This window comes from Abramis brama (genome assembly GCF_963993115.1).
Source record: "Abramis brama genome assembly, chromosome: 7".
Classification (NCBI taxonomy): domain Eukaryota; kingdom Metazoa; phylum Chordata; class Actinopteri; order Cypriniformes; family Leuciscidae; genus Abramis; species Abramis brama.
In genome coordinates, this window is record NC_139969.1 from 31,114,522 (window position 1) to 31,138,487 (window position 23,966).

Consider the following 23,966-nt stretch of genomic DNA (forward strand, 5'->3'; position numbering starts at 1 on the left):
GTAGGAAAACCTGCAAAATTGGCAGTGTATCAAATACTTGTTCTCCCAACTATATAGGCTATACACACACATCAATAGCAATAGTCAAAGATGTAATAAGGAAGAAGAAAGGAGAAAGAGAAAGAAGAGAACGAGAGAGGGGAAAAAAGAAAAATAAACGCGTTGAAAGATCAGATAGGCTACATAATTGTTTTGATAGTAGGCTATTTGATTGTTTAGATTTAGTAGGCTATTTCAATATGGTATTACTGTAGAAATGTAGCTACAGTACAGTAAATGTGTTGTTCTATAGAACTTCAGTTAAACAGTTTTGAAAAAAGTATGTAGGCCTAAACGTGCAAAAATCCATAGTTTAGCTCACATAACAAAGTAGATACAAAGTATTGAGAAATATAGCATTTGATAAAAAATATATTTTTTAAATAACTGTAAATGGGTATTAAAGTGGAACCTCTTTCTTGTCAGATGTTGTCTTCATGTGGATTCATGAAGAGATCATGATAGATAGATAGATAGATAGATAGATAGATAGATAGATAGATAGATAGATAGATAGATAGATAGATAGATAGATAGATAGATAGATAGATAGATAGACAACATTCTCAGAGACATTGCGGCTATTTGCGTTTCTGGTTCGAGAGGATTTTATATCTGAAAATGGATGTATCTGAAAATGGGAAATGACGTGCTTCATCTATCACACGTTCTAGAAGCGCCCTCTGATTCCAGAACTGCACTGGCACAGGGGAGGGAGCAGTTGCTATTTAAAGAGGCTAAAATAACACAAGATCTTTAGTGCTGAGTAACCGCCTCCAAACAGACACAACAGGATCAACTGATCATCTGTGTCACGGTTTAAAGAGGCAGGGTTTGACAGCCACGACGGTGCTTTTATTCACGCTCTTCTTTTTCAGTGGACTGACTGAATCCTCGGGCAGCGGTGCCAACCCGCTCTGCATAGGAGAAAATGGGCAAAGATTTCTACAAAATATTGGGAATCGCGAAAGGAGCATCAGACGACGACATCAAAAAAGCGTACAGAAAACAGGCTCTGAAATGGCATCCTGACAAAAACAAGGCGGCCAATGCGGAGGAGAAATTCAAGGAGGTCGCGGAGGCTTATGAAGTTCTCAGTGATCCAAAGAAACGGGAAATATACGACCAGTACGGCGAAGAAGGTAGGCTTCTTCCATCTCTGAAACACATCCATATTAGCGCTAGCCATTTGGGTGCCCTAAGCACAAATGCTTGGTGGTGCCCCCCCCCCACCCACCAAGGGAATAACAACCATTCAGAATTTCTTAGTTAGGTTCTCTTTACTTCCAAAATAACTGCTGCAAATAAATAATTTTACATTAACAATGGCACCAAACATGAAAAGAAATAAATAATATAAAGGTTAAAATTATAAATACCAAATACCACCACAATTACTAAAAACACAGATTTGGAACTGAACAATGTAAACACAGAAAGTTAAAAGTGCAAAGGTCAGGCACAATATAATAATTCTGTACATAATTCGACAACTCTGTGAATATGAAAATATACAAACACTGAGATTGTGGGTTTTTTTTTTTATTCTAATTGCAGTTTCAAAGTAAAAAAAAAAAAAAAAAAAAAAAGATTTTAGCCATGCAGGGCTAAAGCCTCGGATCTTTTGCACTACTATAGCGACGCCCCTGGACATGCATACGCATAGGCGTAATTTGCGGGTAGGACATGTCCCCACCACTTTTGAAACATCTCGCGGCACGAATGTACCAATACAAACAAACAAAACATCTCCAGTTAACCAGCAGAGCATTCATTTCATTCGTTTTTTAAATAAGAGTCGATTTAGCGCTGAAATGTGTTGTTTTTTTTAAATCAACTGATCAAAGTGCTCGTTGCCGAGCGATCAGTGGCGCGGATACTATGTTTGTTTCTGGCTCGCGCACAGCCTTCACTCAGACGCGCGTTTCAATCCGTTGTGGAGAGACTCTCTATTCGCTCCGGTACAATTAGAAAACAAAAAGCACAAAAAGTGTCCCTGCCTGATATACAACCACTAAAAAACATAATCGGTTTTGATGAGAAAAAAAAAAAAAAAAACTATATGAGTGCGGATTAGAACTCAGAACCTCTGACACGCTTGGCAAAAATTCTACCACTGGACCACTTAAATACACACATAATTTTCGTCGGATCAACATATAATAGGCCTCATTGAACGACCACTTAAACCCAATATTAACATGTTTTAGACATATTTTATTTGTTATTTATACTAGTACCCTATTGTGATGATTTTTCACGACCCAGATTTTTTGGTGCCCCCCCAAGCACTTGGTGCCCTACGCGCAGTGCGTGATGTGCGTGTGCGGAGCGCCGGCCCTGAGTGAACATTATTTGACCACGAATGCTTAATCCTTCTGCTCATCTTTTAAATATGTCGGATGTAGCTAGACAATGTAGACAAATAGGCTATGTTGAAATGAAAACGAAATCTCTGGACATTTACCGTACAGAATGGCTATACAAAGTTGACCATATGGAGTCATGGTTTTATTGTGCTGGCAGTGCTCAACCAACATATTTTAAGTCGGAAACAAGCTCTGTATTGTATGTAAGCGTCGAAATTAGATGTCTGTTGTCTAATTCTAAGTGGTCTGTGCGTATATATTTAGTGTTTACTGGGATACACAGCCTACCGCAGTGGGTTGTATAGTAGCTACAACAGGTCTAAAATGTGCTTTTCACATACTCCTAGTGTATGATTGGAGAAAAGAATTGAACGTTGCCAGATAGCACATGTACGTCTGCAAGATGTCTAATAAAGACTTCATCTGGACAGCATCTGCTGTTTACTAACATCTGATAGACGTCTTTAAGATGTCAGTTTAACATACATTCTAAATCATAAAGACATTTTCTAAAGGTCTATTTGACATCTGACAGGAAATGTCCTATAGACATATTGCAGAGGAGCAAAAACTCTATGTGATGTATGTGTGCTATCAGGTGATGGAGCGACAGATTTTGTGTGAAAATAAATCATAAAAGTGGCTTGTTTTTTTAAGAATCCTTATAGCACACGAATATCTCAGAGACGTCTATTTGATGTCTGCATTTACATCTGCAAGATGTATTTTTTAGTGTTGCTCATCAGCAAGGCCTACATCTCTGAGACATCTCCTGTCAGATATCATATAGACATCTAGAAGATGTCGGTAAGATATTTATGGTTTAGAATGTATGTAAAACTGCTCTTTCTAAGATGTTTATCAGATGTATTTACGCAGAAGATGTTTTCCAGATCTTTAGCAGACATCTTACAGACGTACCTGTGCTATCTGGTGGCAAGGTGGTATTCAAATATTTTAGTTAAAATAATATGTTTTGCACAATGTCTAAGTTAATTCTTGTTCAAAACAATTACTTTAACGAAGTTTGTACTATTTTCTGTTTATTTTGATAAATTAATACATTTTTGTTCATTAAAAATGTAAAAAAAAAAAAAAATACAGAAACAAAATTATTTAAAAAAGAAAAGATTCACCCAACTACCATCTGAACACACAACTACCATCTGAATTTAACAATGTCATGTCAACAAATGGAAAAGTCAGGCAGCTTTTTATTATCATGTTAATTAGTGTGCATTTAGTCCCGACAGAAGGGGCACCTTTTACCCCAAATACCATACATGTTGCTTTATCTACCTTGAACCAAACTGAAAGCCATTAAGATGACCAAAGTATGTTCAGTCATTTTTGCTATTCTCATTTGCTACTGAAATCTACAACATTTTTAAAAACATCAAATATTAGATCTAATTAGCACATAATCAACGTTGCGTTGCTGATCACGAACATCAGGGATCAGACAAATTTCCACGTGCATCTTGAAAAGCGGATGTTTTGGAAAGTCCTGCGGCAAGTTTTTGTGCCATCTAGTGGTGTAGAGGAAAATAAAATCAAAGGCGCCTTTTTACCCCGGTACAACTTTTGCCCCGTTGTACCCTAATGCAAGCCTAACACCATGCTTCCTTTGGCCTAAACCTTCCATCGAGATAAAACGTGTTTTCTCTCAAATTTGTCCATTTTTAGGCCTTAAAGGAGGTGGAGGAGCGTCAGACGGGCCAGGAGGCAACTTCACCTACACCTTCCATGGAGATCCTCATGCAACGTTTGCCACGTTTTTCGGAGGAGCCAATCCATTTGAGATATTTTTTGGCAGGAAAGTCAATGGACGAGATGACGATGACATGGAGGTGGACGGGAGTGACCCCTTTGGTTCTTTTACGAGTTTTAACATAAATGGATTTCCACGCGAACGACACGTCGGTCAGGGCGGCCCGCCGCGCAGAAAGCAGGACCCCGCGATCCACCACGAGCTCCGGGTGTCTCTAGAGGAGGTCTTTCATGGGTGCACCAAGCGCATGAAAATCTCACGCAAGCGCTTGAATCCGGACGGTCGGACCATGAGAACCGAGGACAAAATCCTCACAATTGAGATCAAGCGTGGCTGGAAAGAGGGAACTAAAATCACGTTTCCACGCGAGGGTGACGAATCGCCAAACACGATTCCTGCCGACATTGTGTTTGTCATTAAAGACAAGCCTCACGGCCACTTTCGACGAGAGGGGTCGGATATTGTGTACCCGGTCCGGGTCAGTTTGCGGCAGGTGAGAAGAGCCACTTACAAATTAATTTGCTCAATGGTCATCTATCTATCTATCTATCTATCTATCCATCCATCCATCCATCCATCCATCCATCCATCCATCCATCCATCTGCCTGTAAAAGTGGTATCTAAAAAATAATATATAGATTTTCACTCCCAATTTTATAGTAAATCATGTTTTATACCAAAAACTTTTTTTTTACAATATTTTATAGTAACAATACATGAAATATAATTTCCCACCATATATGGTAAGTTAAATAGGTCCTCCTCTAAATTACAGTTAACCAATTAACTTGTTTTACTGTAGCCTTTTTACACTTATTATCAATTAAAATGGCAAACACTTCACTATCTATCTATCTATCTATCTATCTATCTATCTATCTATCTATCTATCTATCTATCTATCTATCTATCCAATTTATACAATAATATTACAGTATAATTACAGTAACCTTAGGTCTACATGTATTGTCCGTTAAATGCAATATAATTTTCCACCATGTAAGTTAAATTGCAGCACATACCAATTTTATAGTTTAAACAATTAACATGTTTTTTTACCAAATCATTATTATATTGCTTTTCAGTTACAATTACAAACACTTTTACAGCCTATACTGACACTTTTTTAGTCTATATTTTCGATTCTGTGCAGGTTTCTATAAGGCACTGTTTTGTAAATTTCCCTAGTTAAAAACGTTACATTCTTCTGTGTGAAATTTCACCTCTTACATAATGCAGTTTACTCGAGAAGGAATATGAGCTCGATCAGCTGTTGTGAGATGCCAGAAAAGGAGCTCGCCCACTTAAACTGTAACTGCCATCAAGATGTACTTCTATGGCAGAATCAGTCCTGTGTCTGTACATAGAGTACCAAACATGTCAAACCAATAAAATATGCTTTTAGGCTGTGTGTGTGTACTGAAAGGGAAAGAGCTGGATATAGTTTTGCACACACTATCTGCAGTATAATGAATGAATTGAAATGATTATTGAAATGGCAGTGGATCATTGCACGGGTTACTGTCATAATGTGAAAGCTGTGCACACATGTTATATAAGTTCTCAGATTCCTGTCCTGATTCTGGTCATGTAAGAAGAAAGTGTAAAGAGTACACTGTGAATCGGGATGAATATGTATTTAAAAAATATTAATTAAATGATAGCATATCTAAGCAGGTCCAATTATCTTCAAACAGCAGCTCACACCAAGTATATTTTTTCTAGATGGATGACAATGTAAAATCAAACTATTTATATACAGTTATGCACACTGTAAAAAATTATATTATCAATAAGTAATGGCAACATGTTTTTACATTGTTGTAACTCATCAAACAATTGAACAATTTTCAACTTTTTTATCCGTTATACAAGATTCAACACTTTTTAAATCAGTTTAATGTAATTTAAGTTGAAATTACTTAAACATCCAAGTTGATTGTACTTAAAAATGTTAAAAGCAACTTTTTTTTTTACAGTGCAGTTATGAACAACAAAACTGCTTTTGTGTATCCTCGTCTTATCCTTGTCTCATTAAAATAATGTTAGCATGTTCAACTTTATTTTTTACAGGATTTAACTAAGCAACTTAAATAACTAGCAGCAACTGAACTTGACATTAAGTTGAATTAGGGGTAAATTTAGAACTAATAGCACACAAAGTTAAAGTTTAAAGAATATTTCTTATCCTACTAACAACTGTATTGTATTTCTTTGATCATAGTCATTGTGTGGCTGCTCCGTCACCGTGTCGACGATAGACGGTAACACGTGCAATATGAAGATAACCGACGTTATCAAACCCGGCATGAGGAAGATCATTGCTGGACAAGGACTGCCCTTCCCAAAGAACCCAGAACAAAGAGGGGACCTCATTGTGGAGTTTGATGTGAACTTTCCTGAAAGTCTGCCATCTAATGCCAAGGATGTCCTGAAAAGACACTTACCCGTCTCATAAAGTGAACTTGGACTTTAGTGACATTTCTACATGAACAATTCAGTCCCCTCGCATACGTGGACTAAAATGACAAATCAAATTTTGAGAATGTGCAATTTCTATTTTTTATCTAAATGTTTGTTAAATATATATGTATGTTATGTCTAACACACACACACACACACACACACACATATATATGTGTGTGTGTGTTGCATGCTTATGTATGTCAGTGACAGTGCAGGCTTAAAGTGCAATTTTTGTCTGAAATGTTTTTTCCCCGCAGTTATTTTTGTAACGCTTCATTTGAATTGTTTTAATATTTTATTGAAACCTTATACAACATCAGTATTTTACAGACTAAATTAGCAAGATGTGTTTGATTGCCTTTTTCAAGTAGAAAATTCATCTGTACTGACAGATCATGTACTGTTCTTCTTTCTAAATGCACAAAACTATATAATTTTAGTAAATGATGGCTTGAAGTAAACTGTGTGATGATACCATGGATACTTCATTCATGATACTTTGCATTTAGCTAGACATAATGCTTTTTCAGATCTGATATGTCAGATCCCTGTAAATGTGAGCAACACACTCACATAAAGTACCTGTCTTTGACAGAGACCAAAAAAATGGTAACTTGTGCTGTGGGTTCATAGCATAACATGTTTTATTCATTGAAAATTTGAAGAGCATTTGCATACTTAGTATTATTTTACCTTACATTTTTACTCCGTTTACTACTCCTAGTGTCTTGTGTTTGGAAGTTTATTACTAATATGATACAATTAATAAAAACTGTAGGAGGTACAGGACCCTCAACAACTGTACACGTGATTCATTGAAACATCCGCCAGAGGACGCCACATGAAAAAAAAAAAAAAAAAAAATGAAAAAAAAAACTAGATGAGGGAAGTTAGGTCCAAAAAATCCAGCAACCTTTGCTACTGAGAATCATTTATCATATTAGAATGATGATTGTGAATTATGAAAGCAGAATTTCGGGCTTAAATCTCAATGACAACAGCTAATCGTCTGTGTCCTTACTAAATGATTAAGAATGAATGTAACAAATATGTAGCCTAAAAAATAGTTTGTAGTATTGGACGAAAGTATGAGTAGGCTAAACTCGTAATGTGTAGGCCTATTTATTTATCAGTTATATAGTTTCTACACGCCCGTAACTGTTACCTATATAATATTTTCATTTGGAGAGTAAAGTAATTAGTAATCTTGAGTAATAGCCTATTTATGGCACAATAATCCCATTTTTGGGGCGTATGTTTATCACCGGTTAGAGTGATAAACCTGCTGCTTTCACCGGTTGAAGTTTTAAAAAAAAATCATTACTTGACACCTGAGCCAGGTAAATGAGTTTCAGGATGACGTCACTGCGCCCTGTAGCGCGCGTGCGTTCGGCCATAGAGCTGTCCATTGTGTCTGTCTGCGTCTCATCGGCAAGAGAGTTTACAGTAGATCCCCGTACAGTCTAATTCTAATCTAATACCTGCTATTTTTTAAGCCCCTGGGTCGCTTTCGAAGAGAGGAAACTAGCGCACCGAACTAAAAGGACCCATTCAACAGGTTGTTTTCCGTCTTTCAATGCTCTAACCGTCCGGTTCCCGTGTGTACTTCAGTCCCCCCTACGGATTTACAGGAGGAGCGAACATGCCTTTGGGACTCAGGAAAAAGAAAAACAAGTCGAAGGAAAGCTCGAACTTAGTGGAGAACGAGGAGGTGAGCGGGCACGCAGGTGCCGGGAAGTCCGCGGTGAACGGTGGCGGAGTCGGCGGACTCCCTCCTCCACCTGCCAGCCTCCGACCGAAACTCGTGTTTCACACGCAGCTCGCGCACGGCAGTCCCACGGGGAGGATCGAGGGCTTCACGAACGTCAAAGAGCTGTACAGCAAAATAGCTGAAGCGTTTAATTTAAGTCCGGATGAGGTAAATGTCAACTGTTAAATATCTAAGTGTGAACTTGAGTCAGTACGCAGTACGCAGGCATTGAGTCAGGAATAAATTAGCAACACAAAGTTGCAAATCAAAAACATGGTGTTTGCACAAGGTGCGTCTTTTTTGAGCACAGGGAACTCTAAATCTCGAGGAGTCTTTGACGGTTTTTTTTTTTTGATTCCTGAAAACTCTCGTTGTAAAGACACAATTTTACATCTTGAAATGAGTTGTCAAAATAAAAAAATAAAAATGTATATGGGTCAATGACAGATAAGTATATTTGATATGATACAAAACTATTTTAAAACATTTGCCAAGTGCTTAGAAATGTCTTTCTTTTCCAAATTGTTAGGCCATTTGAAATAAGTAAAAAAAAAAAAGTATTTTTTATTTTTCTCCCCCCAAGAATTTGCGTTCAAAAAACGTTTCTCAGTTTCAGTGTTGGTGTTGTTTGCCTTTGTAGTGCAACAACAAAAAGTAAATTTTTTTATTTAATTCTTAATATATTTTTGAATGACTTGCAAAAAAATTCTGTCATTGACCCATATACATGAATTTGAAAGCACCACATAATTCTGGTGATACAATAAATCTTCAAGATGAAATTCCAACTCTCAATGCAAAACTATTTTATGTTGATGATGCATACGATCTGCTTATGCCCCACTGATGGTTAGGTTCAGGAACTGCTTGCTTTTTCCCAGAAACCATAAATTTCCAGGCTAATCACATCATACAAATTTATATGGAAAAACCACCACGATTTCTTAAGATAAAGTTGGAAATTCTTCATTTTTCTAATAGTGTGAATGAATTTTGTTGACCAGATTCTTGAATTTGGTATTTTGGAACTTAAAAGGTTCTTAAATTTAGAATTTGGTTTTAAAAAGTTGTGTTTAGTGTTGTCTGGCCTCTCATATAGCAGTTGTTCCTCATTTGAGAAAGTTTCCTATACTTCCTGTACTAAAAACACTTAAGGGGCTTTATCCCAAAAACCAATCAGACCAGTAACCGGACTGTTTGGACAAATCTGTCGGTGTGGGGTGTTTAAACGATTTAAAGGTCAGCCAACAGATTGGTTTGATAGTATTCTGAAAATAAATCGCATGATGGCCTGGTGAAGTGTATCTATTGCAGATACCTCAATCCAACACAGTTCCTTTATGAATCTACCACTGATTATTTGCGTGTTCAAATGGTGGGTCCTGAGGATGATATAAAAACAATGCAGGTCCTCAGAGGAAGTCCCTCACATCCTGTTATAGTGGTTACAACCCTAACAAATGGTGATAAATTGCTCCGGCCTCTCCGGGGATGGAGGGTGTGCGCAGAGTAGTGCATACAGTATTACTCTTTTTGCATGCGTTGCCTATTAGGCCTAATTCCTATCTATACCAGGATATTAGGATGAATTTTGTAGCTAATAAATTGGCTACTATTTGGTAGTCATATGTATCATATCAAGCTGTCATATCATTGATTGTTTGTTGAACTGCCAATAGCAACTTTCACCATACCCACCCGGTTAAAAGGGCTTTGTCGATTAGGTTCGACTTGCTCTCTGTTTAACGCGTTTAGCCTACAGCATTCATTACCTTCCCATGCAAAATTAATGTGACAAAGAGACTCCTTTTGTCAAGTGACTGGCAGATTCAAGCCAGATTTCAGCTATCATATGGTTTAACGCAGGTAAAAATGAAGACATTGTAAAGGTTTATCTGTCATTTTTTGCAGAACTTCACTGGTCAAAGTCTGTTTATTACTACGACGCAACTCTGTTGCACATGCTGGACTACGTGACTTCACTAAAGTGTGCTTTCATGGAGCTGGAATGTCATTTGTTTAGCATTTGCATACAGGTGCTGATGTCTGGACATTGTGTTGTCTTCTCAACAGCTTTCTATGTTTTTGCAGGGTCAGTCATTTGGTAGATTGTTTGATTTAGCAGGCCTAATCTGAATATTTGCTCGAAGACCTTCAAACTGCACTACATACAATGTATTGACTACTAGTTAATTTTTCTTTCTTCTTCTCGCACCAGTTTTTGTTCTAATAACAGCAAGCCAGTGTAGTGCGATCTGAAGCAGTCTCCTAATTGAAGTCCTTTTTAATACTATAATTGAACTGGAAAGCTCCCTTCTATCGGAGTGGAAAGTATGTTTGTTTTGCGAATGGAATTATAATGGATGCCCAAATAAAAACCCCATGCATTTTCCATTAAGACTGAAGAAAGCAGAGCTGAAAATGTTGACACTTTTTAAAAATTCAAATGAGTAGATGCACAGACTGGATAGACAGCAGCATTGTTTATTAGTATCAGTATTATCTGATGTGGCAGGAACACACAGTTTATCTGACATCGGCATATTATACGGCTCCTAGTGAGATTATTAACAACCTAGATTTCTGTAATGCTTCATAGACAGTATCATCCATTGTAGATACACATTGCATTCACAATCTGACTAAACACTAAATTCCAGTCATGTCAGGGTTTATCTGGTTGAATTATGCACTGACAATATATGCAATTCCATATTGTTGTGTTCATTAAGGAGTATTTTGTAAAGCGCAGCAAGAACATCTAAAACCAAAGAGAAGTAAAACATTTGATATTTTGCATATAAATGTTAAGCCGTATTTTAAAGACATTAGTGAAATGTTTTGTTGCACTTAAAGTTGCAGGAATAGATATACTTATTAAAATGTATTTTTTTTATCCTGTGAAAATGCACCCAAATATTTGATGACTCATCCTGCACTACACAAATTTTTGTCCAATCAGATCTTACAATGAGAATGTCCCACCCTCTAACACCACCAGCCACTTACTAGAATCATGGTTCAACTAAAGCATATTGGCCATTTAAAAAAAAAATTAAAAGGAAGAAAGTCCTTTGGATATGTCAGAATTCCTATTTCCAGTGCAGACTTCCTTGTTTCAATATATCAGCAATGGGGATGATATGTCATGGGGTTGTTAAGAATTCATTTTACCATATTTCAAAAAACGGTATTTATATATAGTATTAGCTGCTGCACTGCTGATTTTAATACAATTGTGTCCTGACACGATTCTAGTTACTGTATTAGATTGTGTCATCATTGTGATTGACAATTACAGTAACAAAGTATTTGTAGGCTACATGTTTGTACAGAAGAGTGTCTGTGCTTTATCTGAGTAGGCTATTTTTATTTTGGAAAACTTTTACTTCACTACACTCCAAAGCATAAAATCATACTTTACTCCACTTCATTTGTTGACTGGAGAATCGCTGAAATTGGATCAGTACAGTTCACAAATGAATTACTCATTGGCATTTTTAAATAACAGGGACCTATTTTATATATATATGTATGTGTGTATATATATGTATGTGTGTGTGTGTGTGTGTGTGTGTGTATATATATATATATATATATATATATATATATATATATGCATATATGCTACATAACAGTGGAAGACTAGCTCTGATTGAATCACTGAATCGAACTGGAGTACCGCTGCAATTAGATCAGTACAATTCGCAAATTAATCATTTATTGTTATTTTGATAATCAATTACTTTTATATTTTTGCTCAAGTACACTTGAAATGGATTCATATTTTTGTTAGGGTAAAGTAAAGTACCTGACTTGCACCACAAATCTTAAAAGTAAAAGATGTAACAGTAATGAGAATAAAAAAAAAAAAATCAAAATCTTTGAGGATGTTTATTGACACCCTACAATGTATATCGTATTATGTTGCAATTCTTGTCATCTACACTGTGAACCGAGGCTGATCCTGCAGCACCCGGGGTCATTATAAGGAATATGATTTATCAGTGTTGAAACACGTCCTTCAAGTATGTTCTTGCTGTTGTCATCTGAATGGAATGTGAGTCGCGCCTTTATTGAAACCCGTTTAGATGGTTATGTTGTAACTTCAGATGTCAGTCTGTGTATTTTGAATGAACACATTTTAACACATCCTTTTACATTATGAAATACAGAGAAAAAAAAAAAAAAAGCAGAAACATGGCATTTATTTGATCTCAATGGGACAGTTCTCCCAAAAATTTTATGAATGTCTTTCCAAACCTGTATGACTTCTGTGAAACACAAGAAGATATATATTTTTTAAAATTCCCAGATTATTATTATTTTTTTATCAATACAATGAAAGCAAACAAAGTCCAGTGTTGTTTTGGACCCCATTGACTTTCATTATACAGACAAAAATATCTGAAACATTGTAAGTTTCAGAAAGAAAGTCATAGATTTTTGGAACGACTGGAGGGTGAGTAAATGATGACAGAATTTAAAGTCCCCCTGTGGTGAAAATCAAGTTTTTAATGTTGTTTATGTCTGTGTGGTGTTTTTAATATGCTTTAAGACAAACCATATGCAAATTCATAAGTCATTGCTGAGTATTTTGTCCTTAAAACTGCAGTGAACAAAAGATTGCTGGTGTTTCTGACGTCACAAACTACCTTGTAACCAATCACATCAACATGCGGGCGGGCTTTAGCATATCATTAACAGCGAACTAGCAGGGGAGTCTCGAGAGATGCCAGGTTATCCCGGTATATTCTTCTGTTGATATGAAAAATCGGGTAGATTTGTATATTATGATGTTATGATGAACTATATGCCTTTCTCCACTGACGTCCTGAGTTGTTCAAAACGTTAGAAGACAGCTGCCTGTTCGCTGACATGGCGAACGGGAACATGGTTTGTGTAACATTAGCAACACATTATTAGCTGTTTAATAACATAGCAAGCAAAAGGCTAATCATATAAATAATTTCCGTTATGTGTCCGACGTGGTAAAGAGCGATACCATTGTGCAGCGTTTACATTAGTAAGTTGGCCGAATGGATCTTTGAGCTGGCCTGAGTGAGTGGAGGCGGGGCTCATTTGCATATTTATGAATCAGCGTATACTGAATGAAGCAAGGGTGTAGAGTTACGTTCAAGCTATTTTAAGGCATGAAGAAAGTTTTTCACAGGAAAGAAAAACTTTTAAATATGTCATTTTGGAGTTTTAAGGGATAAAATTGACTATGGGGCACTTTAAATTGAACTATCCCTTTAACAGTTGGCATGTTTGGTTTGTTGATAAATGTAAAAGTATGTTAAAAACAAAGTTCACCCAAGTTCACTCTCATTCATAGCGTAAACACAGTGAAGTTTTGAAAGCTGGTAAATCCTTCCTTTACCCCACCTTTGTTAATGGTTACCTATGGAAAAATGTCGATGAGTCTCATTTTGCTGTTGTGAATGGATTTACACTGTAATATCTAAACTGGCTGGTTAGTCAGTCGTTGTAATGAATGATTTGATGATTCTCGTCACTTCATCAACAAACATGTTGGTGTGGTGTGAAACCTGGCTGCTTCAGCATTTTGACCTGTTAAACTGTGTTAATCTTTCAAAGCGTATACATCATGTTTGTTCCTTTTTTGGTCCGTTATTAATGCCGGCTTAATCTTTAGGCTCTGCTCATTCATTCATTAGTGCAGATTGCCCTGCCAAGGCCCCCAAAATAGCACTCTGTTACCAAAGAAACGGGCTTTGCTCTCCACTTTATTTCCACCGGAGTGTTGTAGTAGATTACTATAATCCTGTATATTGGCTAACAAAGTTGTTTTGATCAGCTCAGTTATTTCCTGCCTGTTTCAAGAATGTGCTTCTGAAAGGTCGGCCTGTTGCAACCCTGTGGGTGTGTCTCATATCGAAGGTGAAACATTTGCCAGTTGAAGGAGGTTTTTTTTTCCCTCATATGATGTGGGCGGGTACGTCAGAGCGTAGATCCGCCGTGTCTCTAAAAACGTGCGATGTGTAAGAGGAGGCATGATGTCAGTCGCAACCTTGGTAACGCAGTGTGGTGTCCGTGAATCGGCCCACAGATCCTCCTCCAGCCTGCCAGGACGGAGCAAAGCTGGTCATCTAGCAGCCAACAGCCGTCTCCTCCTCCCCCTCCTGTCCTCGCGAAAGCTCCCCCCTTAATCCCGGGCCTTTTGATAGGCTCTGGTAACCAGGGCAACAGTCTTGTATGAGTGTCAGCTGATGTGTGTCCAAAGTGCCCGCTGTGCACAAAAAGGGGGAGAAAACAAGTCGTCTTTGTTGGAGCGTCTCTGCACCGCCAAAGGTCGCTTATAAAGAGCTGATGCGGACCGTTCGCTTCTCTTACGTTAAATTGCGTCCAAAGGTTGTCCTTCACTTACAAGCATGAGATCATGTTAACTATCAAGTTATCATGAAGCAAGTGAAATGCTTTAGTCTTTTCTTGACTTGTTATGCAATACTGTGTTTAGTTGTCATCGAGTGTTCATTGGCCCGGCCCATAAGCCGTCAACCTTAAATCTGGTGTCTCAGGTTGCCAGGTCTCATGTTTCCTCACTGCTGCCAGACACTGAAAGACATGATGCCAGATTTTTAGATGATTGACACCAGGGTGACCCCATCTGTCTGTGTGGACATTGGTTGTGGGGTATTATGGAATTGGTGCTTTTTGCTTTTATATATTATTGCATATACGCTATAAGTATATATATGTTTTTGATTATATAACATTGGACTGAAACTAGCTTTATAAGACACTAAAAGTCACTTTTATTGCTTAATCATTGTTTTATTTTTAATAGGGGTAAAAATAGAGGTACAAAACTATTATTTTAAAAAGAATACATCCTTCATTGGCTTGTAGGCATTGATTGTGGGGGAAATTCTGTGAAATTCTGTTCTGTTTCGAATGTTGTGAAACTTGTTAAGTGATTATAGTTTGGAAAAATTAACAAATTAACCAGAATGTCCTAAAGGAAGATAGTACATGTACAAGTACATGATTCCATGAAATTGTATCATAATTTGGAAACAGCCTGAAACGATCTTTATGGGATCCTAAGAATCCAATTAAAATCAAACAGGATCCTACTGGATTAACAGAAACAGGTTTTTTCATTTGTATTTGATTCTCGTCTCCTCTTAGATATGTCGCTATCTTTGTCAGAACCTCCTAATGAAATACTGTTTTGCAACTGGACAGTTAAAGGAAATAATTACGGAACTGTTGAAGTTTTTCTTTTAATTCATTTTGATGTCATACTGGGGAATTGCATTATAGTCATAGTTTTCCTTTTGGCCACTATGTGTTCTTAAAGGGTTAGTTCACCCAAAAATGAAAATTCTGTCAGTAATTACTCAACCTCATGTTGTTCCAACCCCGTAAGACCTTCGTTTATCTTCAGAACACAAATTAAGATATTTTTTATTAAATCTGAGAGCTGGCTCACTCCTCCATAGGCTTCTAAGACATTATAACTTGCTGGCCCAGAAAATGTATTAAAGACATCGTTAATATAGTCCAAGTGACTACAGACTACAGTGACTCAATCTTAAGTTTATAAAGCGATGAGAATACTTTTTGTGCGCAAAAAAACACAAAAATAACGACTTTATTCCACTATTCATTTCCTTGTAGGCTCACTATTGGCCGACGCTGGTCATGTGTGTGATGCGTGTGACGTGCAACACGGACGCGCTGCGCTAAAACACTACGTGAAAAGACTCGAGGCCCAGAGAGAAGGGAATGAATAGTGGAATAAAGTCGTTATTTTTGCTGTTTTTTTGCGCACAAAAAGTATTCTTGTCGGTTTATAAACTTGATTGAGCCACTGTAGTCACTTGGAATATATTAACGATGTCTTTAATACATTTTCTGGGCCAGCAAGTTATAATGTCTTAGAAGCCTATGGAGGAGTGATCCAGCTCTCAGATTTAATCAAAAATATCTTAATTTGTGTTCCGAAGATGAACGAAAGTCTTCCAGGGTTGGAACAACATGAGGGTGAGTAATTACGGACAGAATTTTCATTTTTGGGTGAACTAACCCTTTAAAATAATATATTTGTTGATTTGTTGTTGTATATTTGTTGACTTTGCATTGGAAAATGTAAAAATATACAGTATGCAATGCCCAGGGCTGCACAATTAATCGAATATGTAATCGCGATTACAATTACGGATGCCACAATTATGTAATCGTTCAAAGGCGCAATTACAACAACAAAAAAACATCCACTTACATTATTCTGTGCTTAAGATGTGTTTTTCTTTCTACAGCTTATCTTAAGGGTTTTTTCCCCATTGTTTTAATTTTAGTTTAGTTTTGACATTTGAGGCTTAATGCTGTAAAAAAGCAATAAAAGTTTTTCAGGAAGAGCGTTTTCAGAGGTTTATTTTGATATAACGATATGGTATAAATATGGCTTCAAACAATGTTATAAAGCTATTCAAAACATCGTTCAATGTAAATTGTGTCAATCGTAATTAATAATCGCAATTACAATATCAAGGGAATAATCGACAATCATGTTTTTTGTAATAATCGTGCAGCCCTACTTTTGGGAGTGAATGCAAAAGTTTTTTGAGCGAATGCAAAGTTTCTCTGGGGAACACAAATGTTTTGAATGGAACGCAAAGGCATTTAGATGTAATTTTTCCTCCCATCTCATATTTTTTTCCATCACCATATCCTCTTAGTACGGAGCCCCTAAAGGTGAAAGTAAAACAATGAGATGGGAGGAAAAATTATATTTCAATGCATTTATATTCTCGCACAAAACTTTTGCTTTGCTTAATGACCAGTACATGTTGTACGATTTTGGGCTGTCTTGGATGAAAGATCACCCAAAAATGTTCCTTCCATCTCATATTTTTACCATCACCATGTCCCCATAGGGGCTTAGTGTGTTGAAATTAGAGAGAGATCATGGGCTTAAAACGAATTTCTGTCAAGAAATCTGCAGAGCTTTGTTTAAGACTGCAGTGAAGATTCTCATTTCTGTTTTATCGTCTAAAATTTTTACAGTGCATTTGGTGATTTGGTTAATATAACAAATGAAGAATTTAGATTTCTGACTGTGGGATTAGCTACTAAATTAAAGTTAGTAAAATTGCATAAATCCTTAATGTCATCTCTGGATGTTTTATTTTAAAAAGTGCCGTGTCACTACTGTATAGTTGAAACTCTCCTCTAAATGTTTTACAACAGATCCTATTTTGCTCACTCAACACCCACAAAATTGATATGGAAAAGCTGCTGGGAGGGCAGATAGGACTGGAGGACTTCATCTTCGCTCACATAAAAGGGATCAAAAAGGAGGTGGAGGTGCACAAAACTGAGGATGCACTTGGCCTCACCATCACAGACAATGGAGCTGGATACGCCTTCATAAAGGTAGACTCTCAATGATGCTTCTCTCTAGAACAGGCTGTTATTATGGGATGCAGTTTTCTGAGCATAGCGCACATACTGTGGCTTGCCGTTTAGTACTGGCGCTTCCTACGTGCAGGCAATGATTTGCATGTTTTTGAAAGTAAACAAATGCAGTGCCTGAAGATTATTTTATGACTTTGTGTAAGTTGTAATATAAAAATGTTATTTACCCTTTTGTCCTGTGTTGCTTTTGTTTGGCCATGCTTTGAGCGACCTTAATAATTTAATTATAAGTTAGAATGACTTATGCAAGATCACATGCTGTAGTTGTAGCTCTGAACGCTGGGTTTTTATCTTTAAAGAAAAGTGTCAGTTGTGTTTCAGACCCATTTTTTGAATTGTTCATATATAATTAAGCCTAGGTAATGGTTAAAGTACAAGTAGACTTACATGCATTTGTTCAATTGCTGCTTTAACATGTTAACATTCTTAAATCTGAAGCATGTGTGTGTTTTCCGTTTGGCAGCGTATCAAAGAGGGCAGTGTGGTGGATGGGGTGAAGGTGATCTGTGTGGGAGATCATATCGAAAGCATTAACGGAAAGAACATAGTGGGGATGCGGCACTATGAGGTGGCGCGAATGCTGAAGGAGCTGCCGAAAGATCAGTCCTTCACCCTCAAACTGATAGAGCCCATGAAAGCCTTCGGTTTGTCATTCATGCTTCTTGTTGAAGTACTATTTTTGTATATTCTTAACTTTGAATCTTGTACGTGACTGATGTATGGAAGATAATCTAGACAATAGAGCACATATCCAGAAAATACAGAATTGTATTTTTAACAAAACAAACCAATGAGCTCTAAGGTTGATAAGTGATGGTATTTGCTTCTCAAGAAGCCACAAGTCAATGATTTCAATTTGATTTTAAAAGAAAAATGTTTAATTGCTAAATTCCCAATGAGGAACTACACTACCCTCTAGAGAAACCCACCAATGAGAGAAGCCTTGGCAATGGAAACTGCAGCGAACGCTCACTTCCATGAGGCATTGCGATTTCTCCTTAGACTTCATCATGTGCTCTATTGAATGTATAAATGTAGATTTAATGTTAAAAAAAATAATGTTCTTTCACTTGGGCAGAGATGCTTGAACCAAGGTCAAGAGGAGGCGGAGGCAAATCCTCAGGAGAGGGCAAGATAGGCACAGGCAGAGAAACGCTCAGATTGCGCTCAAAGGGTCCTGCAACCGTTGAGGAGATGGTAACTGTGTTTTACCAGTGTTGCCATTGCTTGCAATAGTATTAGCACTGATAATCGAGTTGTAACATTCACTTAAAGTTGAGAGTATATCTAATGCCTTTCTATTACTCTACAGCCCAATGAGTTTGAAGAGAAGGCAGTGAAGAAAGTGGATGATCTTCTTGAGAGTTACATGGGCATTCGAGACACTGAATTAGGTGAGACTTCTGTAGTGTGCATCACCTATCTTTACAAGATCATATAAAGGTTCAATTTTGACATTAATAGTGTTTTTTAACTAAATGCACCATTGTTTAAAAGTTTGGGGTCTGTAAGATTTGTTATGTTTTTGAGAGAAGTCTTTAATGCTCACTAAGCATTTATTTAATCAAAAATACAGTAAAAACTGTAATAATGTGAATGATTACAATTTTAATTTGACAAAAAACAAAAATGTAAAATGCAATTTATTCCTTCAATCTTCAGTGTCACGTGATTAATTAGAAATCATTATAAAATACTGATTTGCTGCTCAGTGAACTCATGGACTCAATGAGTGCTCTGAAAGGGCTGCCACTTAAGATGAAAAGATTTATCTTGAACTCTGTCATGGAAACTAGAATCTATAAACCTTAATTAAACAATTTAATAATCAATAGAAATGTATAAATAGTAATAAAAAGGAATGTATACCTGTATGATATTAGGCTGTAGCCACATTGGACCAGCGGTTTGGAAAATGGATGGATGGATGATTCAGCTGTGAGCGCCATCTTCGGGTGAGACGCGGGAATTCATTCGGTGGTGAATCTCACAGTGCATTATTGGTATTCTCTATTCGTTGAGTGTCCATCAGTTTTACACTCGTTATTGCGTTGCCCTATTAAAGGGTATAGGGGGCGATATTAGACGCAGCCATGGTCAAGACATTCTGTTGAAGTTCAACTAAGCATCTGAATGGGGAAGAAAAGTGATTTAAGTGACTGAATGTGCCATGGTTGTTGATGCCAGACTGGCTGGTCTGTGTATTTCAGAAACTGCTGATCTACTGGGATTTTCATGCAAAACCATCTCTAGGGTTTACCAAGAATAGTCAGAAAAAGAGAGAATATCCAGTGAGTGGCAGTTCTGTGGGAGAAAATGCCTTGTTGATGCCAGAGGTGAATAGACTGGTTCAGCTGATAGAAAGGCAACAGTAACTCAAATAACCACTCGTTACAACCAAGGTCAGCAGAAGAGCATCTCTGAACGGATAACACGTTGAGGAAGACGAGCTACAGCAGCAGAAGACACACTGGTGACACTCCTGTCAAATGAGAACACGAAACTGAGGCTACAATTCACACAGGCTCACTAAATCGGACAATTTAAGATTGGAAAATCACATTGCCTGGTCTGATGAGTCTTGATTTCTTTATTCAGATGGTCAGGTCAGGATTTGGCATAAACAACTTGAAAGCATGGATCCATCCTGCCTTGTATCAGTGGTTCAGGCTGCTGGTGGTGTAATGATGTGAGGGATAATTTCTTGGCACACTTTGGGCCCCTTAGTACCAACTGATCATCGTTTGAACACCACAGCCGACCTGAGTATTGTTGCTGACCATCTCCATCCCTTTATGACCACGATGTTCCCATCATCTGTTGGCCACTTCCAGCAGGATAACACGCATGTAACAAAGCTCAAATCATCTCAAACTGGTTTCTTGAGCATGACAGTGAGTCACTAAACTCAAATGGCCTCCACAGTCTCCAGATCTCAATCCAGTAGAGCAGCTTTGAGATGTGAAGGAACTGGAGATTCGCATCATGGATGTGTGGTCGATAAATCTGCAGCAACTGTGTGATGCTTTCATGACAATATGAGCCAAAATCTCTGAGAAATGTTTCCAGCATCTTGTTGAATCTGTGCCACAAAGAATTAAGGCAGTTCTGAAGGCAAAAGTGGGTCCAACACGGTACTTGCAAAAAGTGTACCTAATAAAGTGGCCAGTGAGTGTGTGTTTGTGTTGGATAAGATGAGAAACAAATAGGATGGAGTGACACCACAGATAGACTTATAAATAAAATAGTACCAGTTAAAACTTCTCTGCGTGTAAAGAGATGGTATCTCAGCCTTATCATATAACATGAACTGATGTTTTTGATAGCTACAACCAGTAATAAAAAGTAAAGCACTGTTAAATTGTTTTTATTTTTATTTTTTTAGATAGTGTACTGGAGCATTTACATAAAGCAGATCTGCATTGTCCAATAGTGGTAAAAAATAAAATAAAATAAAAAGGTTGCAGACATCAAGCTGAAAAGAAAATAAAGTTCTGTTTCTGAAATAAAAACCCCAATTTAAGCTTAAGTTTAGAAATTAATTTATCAATATGATGCTAAAAAGATAATTGACTATCAAATCGAATACTCAAGTACTTATAACTAGCAACACATTATTTTTTTTTATTTTTTTTTTTGGAGGATGTAATATCAGGAAGATTGATGGGTAGAGCTTTGGAGTTTTAAAATATGATTAATTTAGTTTATCTGTATTTAAAACCAGTTTAAGTTGACACAGATGAGACTGTATAATTTCAAACACTGATTCCAAGTATTGAAGAGCTTGTGGAGCTGAAGATGCACAACAATAAATAGCAGTATCATCTGCATAAAGATGATAACTAGCATTAGGAATGTTATCACAAATGGTACTTGTATACAAAGAAAATAAAATGGGTCCTAGAACTAACTCCTGAGGTACTCCATCAAATACCATCCTTTAAAATCACATACTGAGTTCGTAAGGTAGTTGGCAAACCATTTTATAGCATATTATCAGAGACCAACAATGAATTGTCTCTTTAAAAGGATGTCATTATCAACTGTGTCAAAAGCCAAATTTGTTTACAATCCAAGGCATTAATAATGTCACTAAACGCTTTAATAGCAGCAGTAACAGTGCTATGCTGCTTTCTAAAACCAGACTGAAAAGGAGTAAGAATTGTTTTTAATAGTTCTTTCACTAAACGTATTAATTTCTTTCAAAAAAGAAATCATACTGACTCCATACATTTGAACCCATCTCCACATGAACCCATACATTTTTAATACACTTATTATTTATGTAAAAAATTAATAATTGTTAACTTGTATATGTGCATGTATGTGTATTTATGAATATATGTGAGAAATGTTAACATCATAAGTGTGTGTGTGTGTATATATATATATATCTATATCTATATCTCTATATATCTCTATCTCTCTCTCTCTCTATATATATATATATATATATATATATATATATCTATCTCTCTCTCTCTCTATATATATATATTATCTCTCTCTCTCTCTCTCTCTCTCTCTCTCTCTCTCTCTCTCTCTCTCTCTCTCTCTCTCTCTCTCTCTCTCTCTCTCTCTCTCTCTCTCTCTCTCTCTCTCTCTCTCTCTCTCTCTCTCTCTCTCTCTCTCTCTCTCTCTCTCTCTCTCTCTCTCTCTCTCTCTCTCTCTCTCTCTCTCTATATATATATATATATATATATATATATATATATATATATTGTGTGTGCTTACAGTAGATTTACAGACAATCCTAAATGCAAATTAATAATACTTGACTACTTAAAGTAACCATATAACATCATAAGTGCATATTTGGGACAGCAACATAAATGATAATACATTTTATTCACTTTTGTATATTAAATAATTTTGGTACTGTGTTGTGTAACCACATGATGCCCAGTCTAATATCTGGTTGCCGAAACAAGACGGCTGATCTTTGCAATGCAATTTGGAAACAATGGTTCATTGCATTAACAAATACCACCAATATGTGTCAGGCTCTTGAGTATTGCGAAACGGGATGACTTTATGTTCTGTCTCACTTCTGTACAGCGGCCACGATGGTGGAGGTGGGCAGAGACAAGAAGAACCCTGACGAGTTCGCCATGGCTCTGGACCAGGCTCTCGGTGACTTTGCCTTCCCGGATGAGTTTGTGTTTGACGTCTGGGGAGCCATCGGTGACGCCAAACAGGGACGGTTTTAAACGCTGCTACACGCACACACCACCATACACTGAAAAACTGCACAACTCTCAACAGGATCCCCTTGATTTCAGCTGTTTATAGCTAGCATGCGTAACATTTGACTTTGTGACGATTTTTTTACAAATAAAAACAAAAAAATAATAGTAAATATCACCTCCGTATTCTTCACATAATACAATCTCAAGCCTTTAAAAAAACCTCCAAGAACATTTAGTCACCAATTTCCGTGGGAAGCATTTCTAGGTGAAGCGGGGAATATATGATATTTAACACAAGCAAAGGGAAAGGGTGATGTTTGAAACACGTTTTGCATAGAGAGAATTTTGTATAGAATAATGGATATACATCAGTTGTCTTTTTAGAGCTATTTTAGACTTTTTAATTTATTTAATAAAGTGATAAAACGATTTGATTTAGAAAAAAAAATGTCAGCGTCAATAGCTGATTTCAGAATATACACATGAACATAAAAACGTCATATTAACCATACAAATGGTGCCATACAGTTGATTTAAGAAATTCCACAAATGAATTGATCTCTCATTGTTGATTTTTGTTGTTTTGAGTTTATTGTAAAATACAATCCATAAGGGATCACTTTGTATGATAGACGTTTGTATTTTTGTGTGCCTTCGCTGTTGTGATGTCAATTTAATTTTGTATGAACAATTTCTATTGCGCTCAAATCACAAGATTTGTCTTTGCCTGATTTTTGCCTGTATATGTACTAAATTACTTTGTGAATTTGATCATTCACTGTTGATGAAATAATAAACTGTTGCCTATCTAGTTCTGTTATTATTTTAGCATACCTTAACATGTAAGACTGCTGTTTATCATTCAAGCCACAACGTGTCACTTAATTCTAATTTAAAGCACTGCATTAGGCTCAAACTGTTGTTCGTGTGTTTG

At 36.8% G+C, this 23,966-nt stretch overlaps 2 protein-coding genes across 2 annotated transcripts; both read left to right on the top strand.

Moving 5' to 3' along the window:
* The first annotated feature begins 724 nt into the window (after positions 1–724).
* On the top strand, positions 725–7,120 carry dnajb4 (DnaJ heat shock protein family (Hsp40) member B4). The gene is made up of 3 exons (XM_084120545.1): positions 725–1,181; positions 4,095–4,672; positions 6,405–7,120. Exons 1-3 carry the CDS (start codon positions 971–973, stop codon positions 6,636–6,638), a joined length of 1,023 nt encoding a protein of 340 aa, XP_083976671.1. The 5' UTR covers positions 725–970; the 3' UTR covers positions 6,639–7,120.
* Positions 7,121–7,921: 801 nt separating this feature from the next.
* Positions 7,922–23,843, top strand: gipc2 (GIPC PDZ domain containing family, member 2). Its single transcript, XM_084120546.1, has 6 exons — positions 7,922–8,564; positions 17,616–17,801; positions 18,307–18,487; positions 18,922–19,040; positions 19,156–19,237; positions 22,902–23,843. The coding sequence occupies exons 1-6, from the start codon at positions 8,289–8,291 to the stop codon at positions 23,051–23,053; spliced, it is 996 nt and encodes a 331-aa protein (XP_083976672.1). The 5' UTR covers positions 7,922–8,288; the 3' UTR covers positions 23,054–23,843.
* The last annotated feature ends 123 nt before the right edge of the window (positions 23,844–23,966 follow it).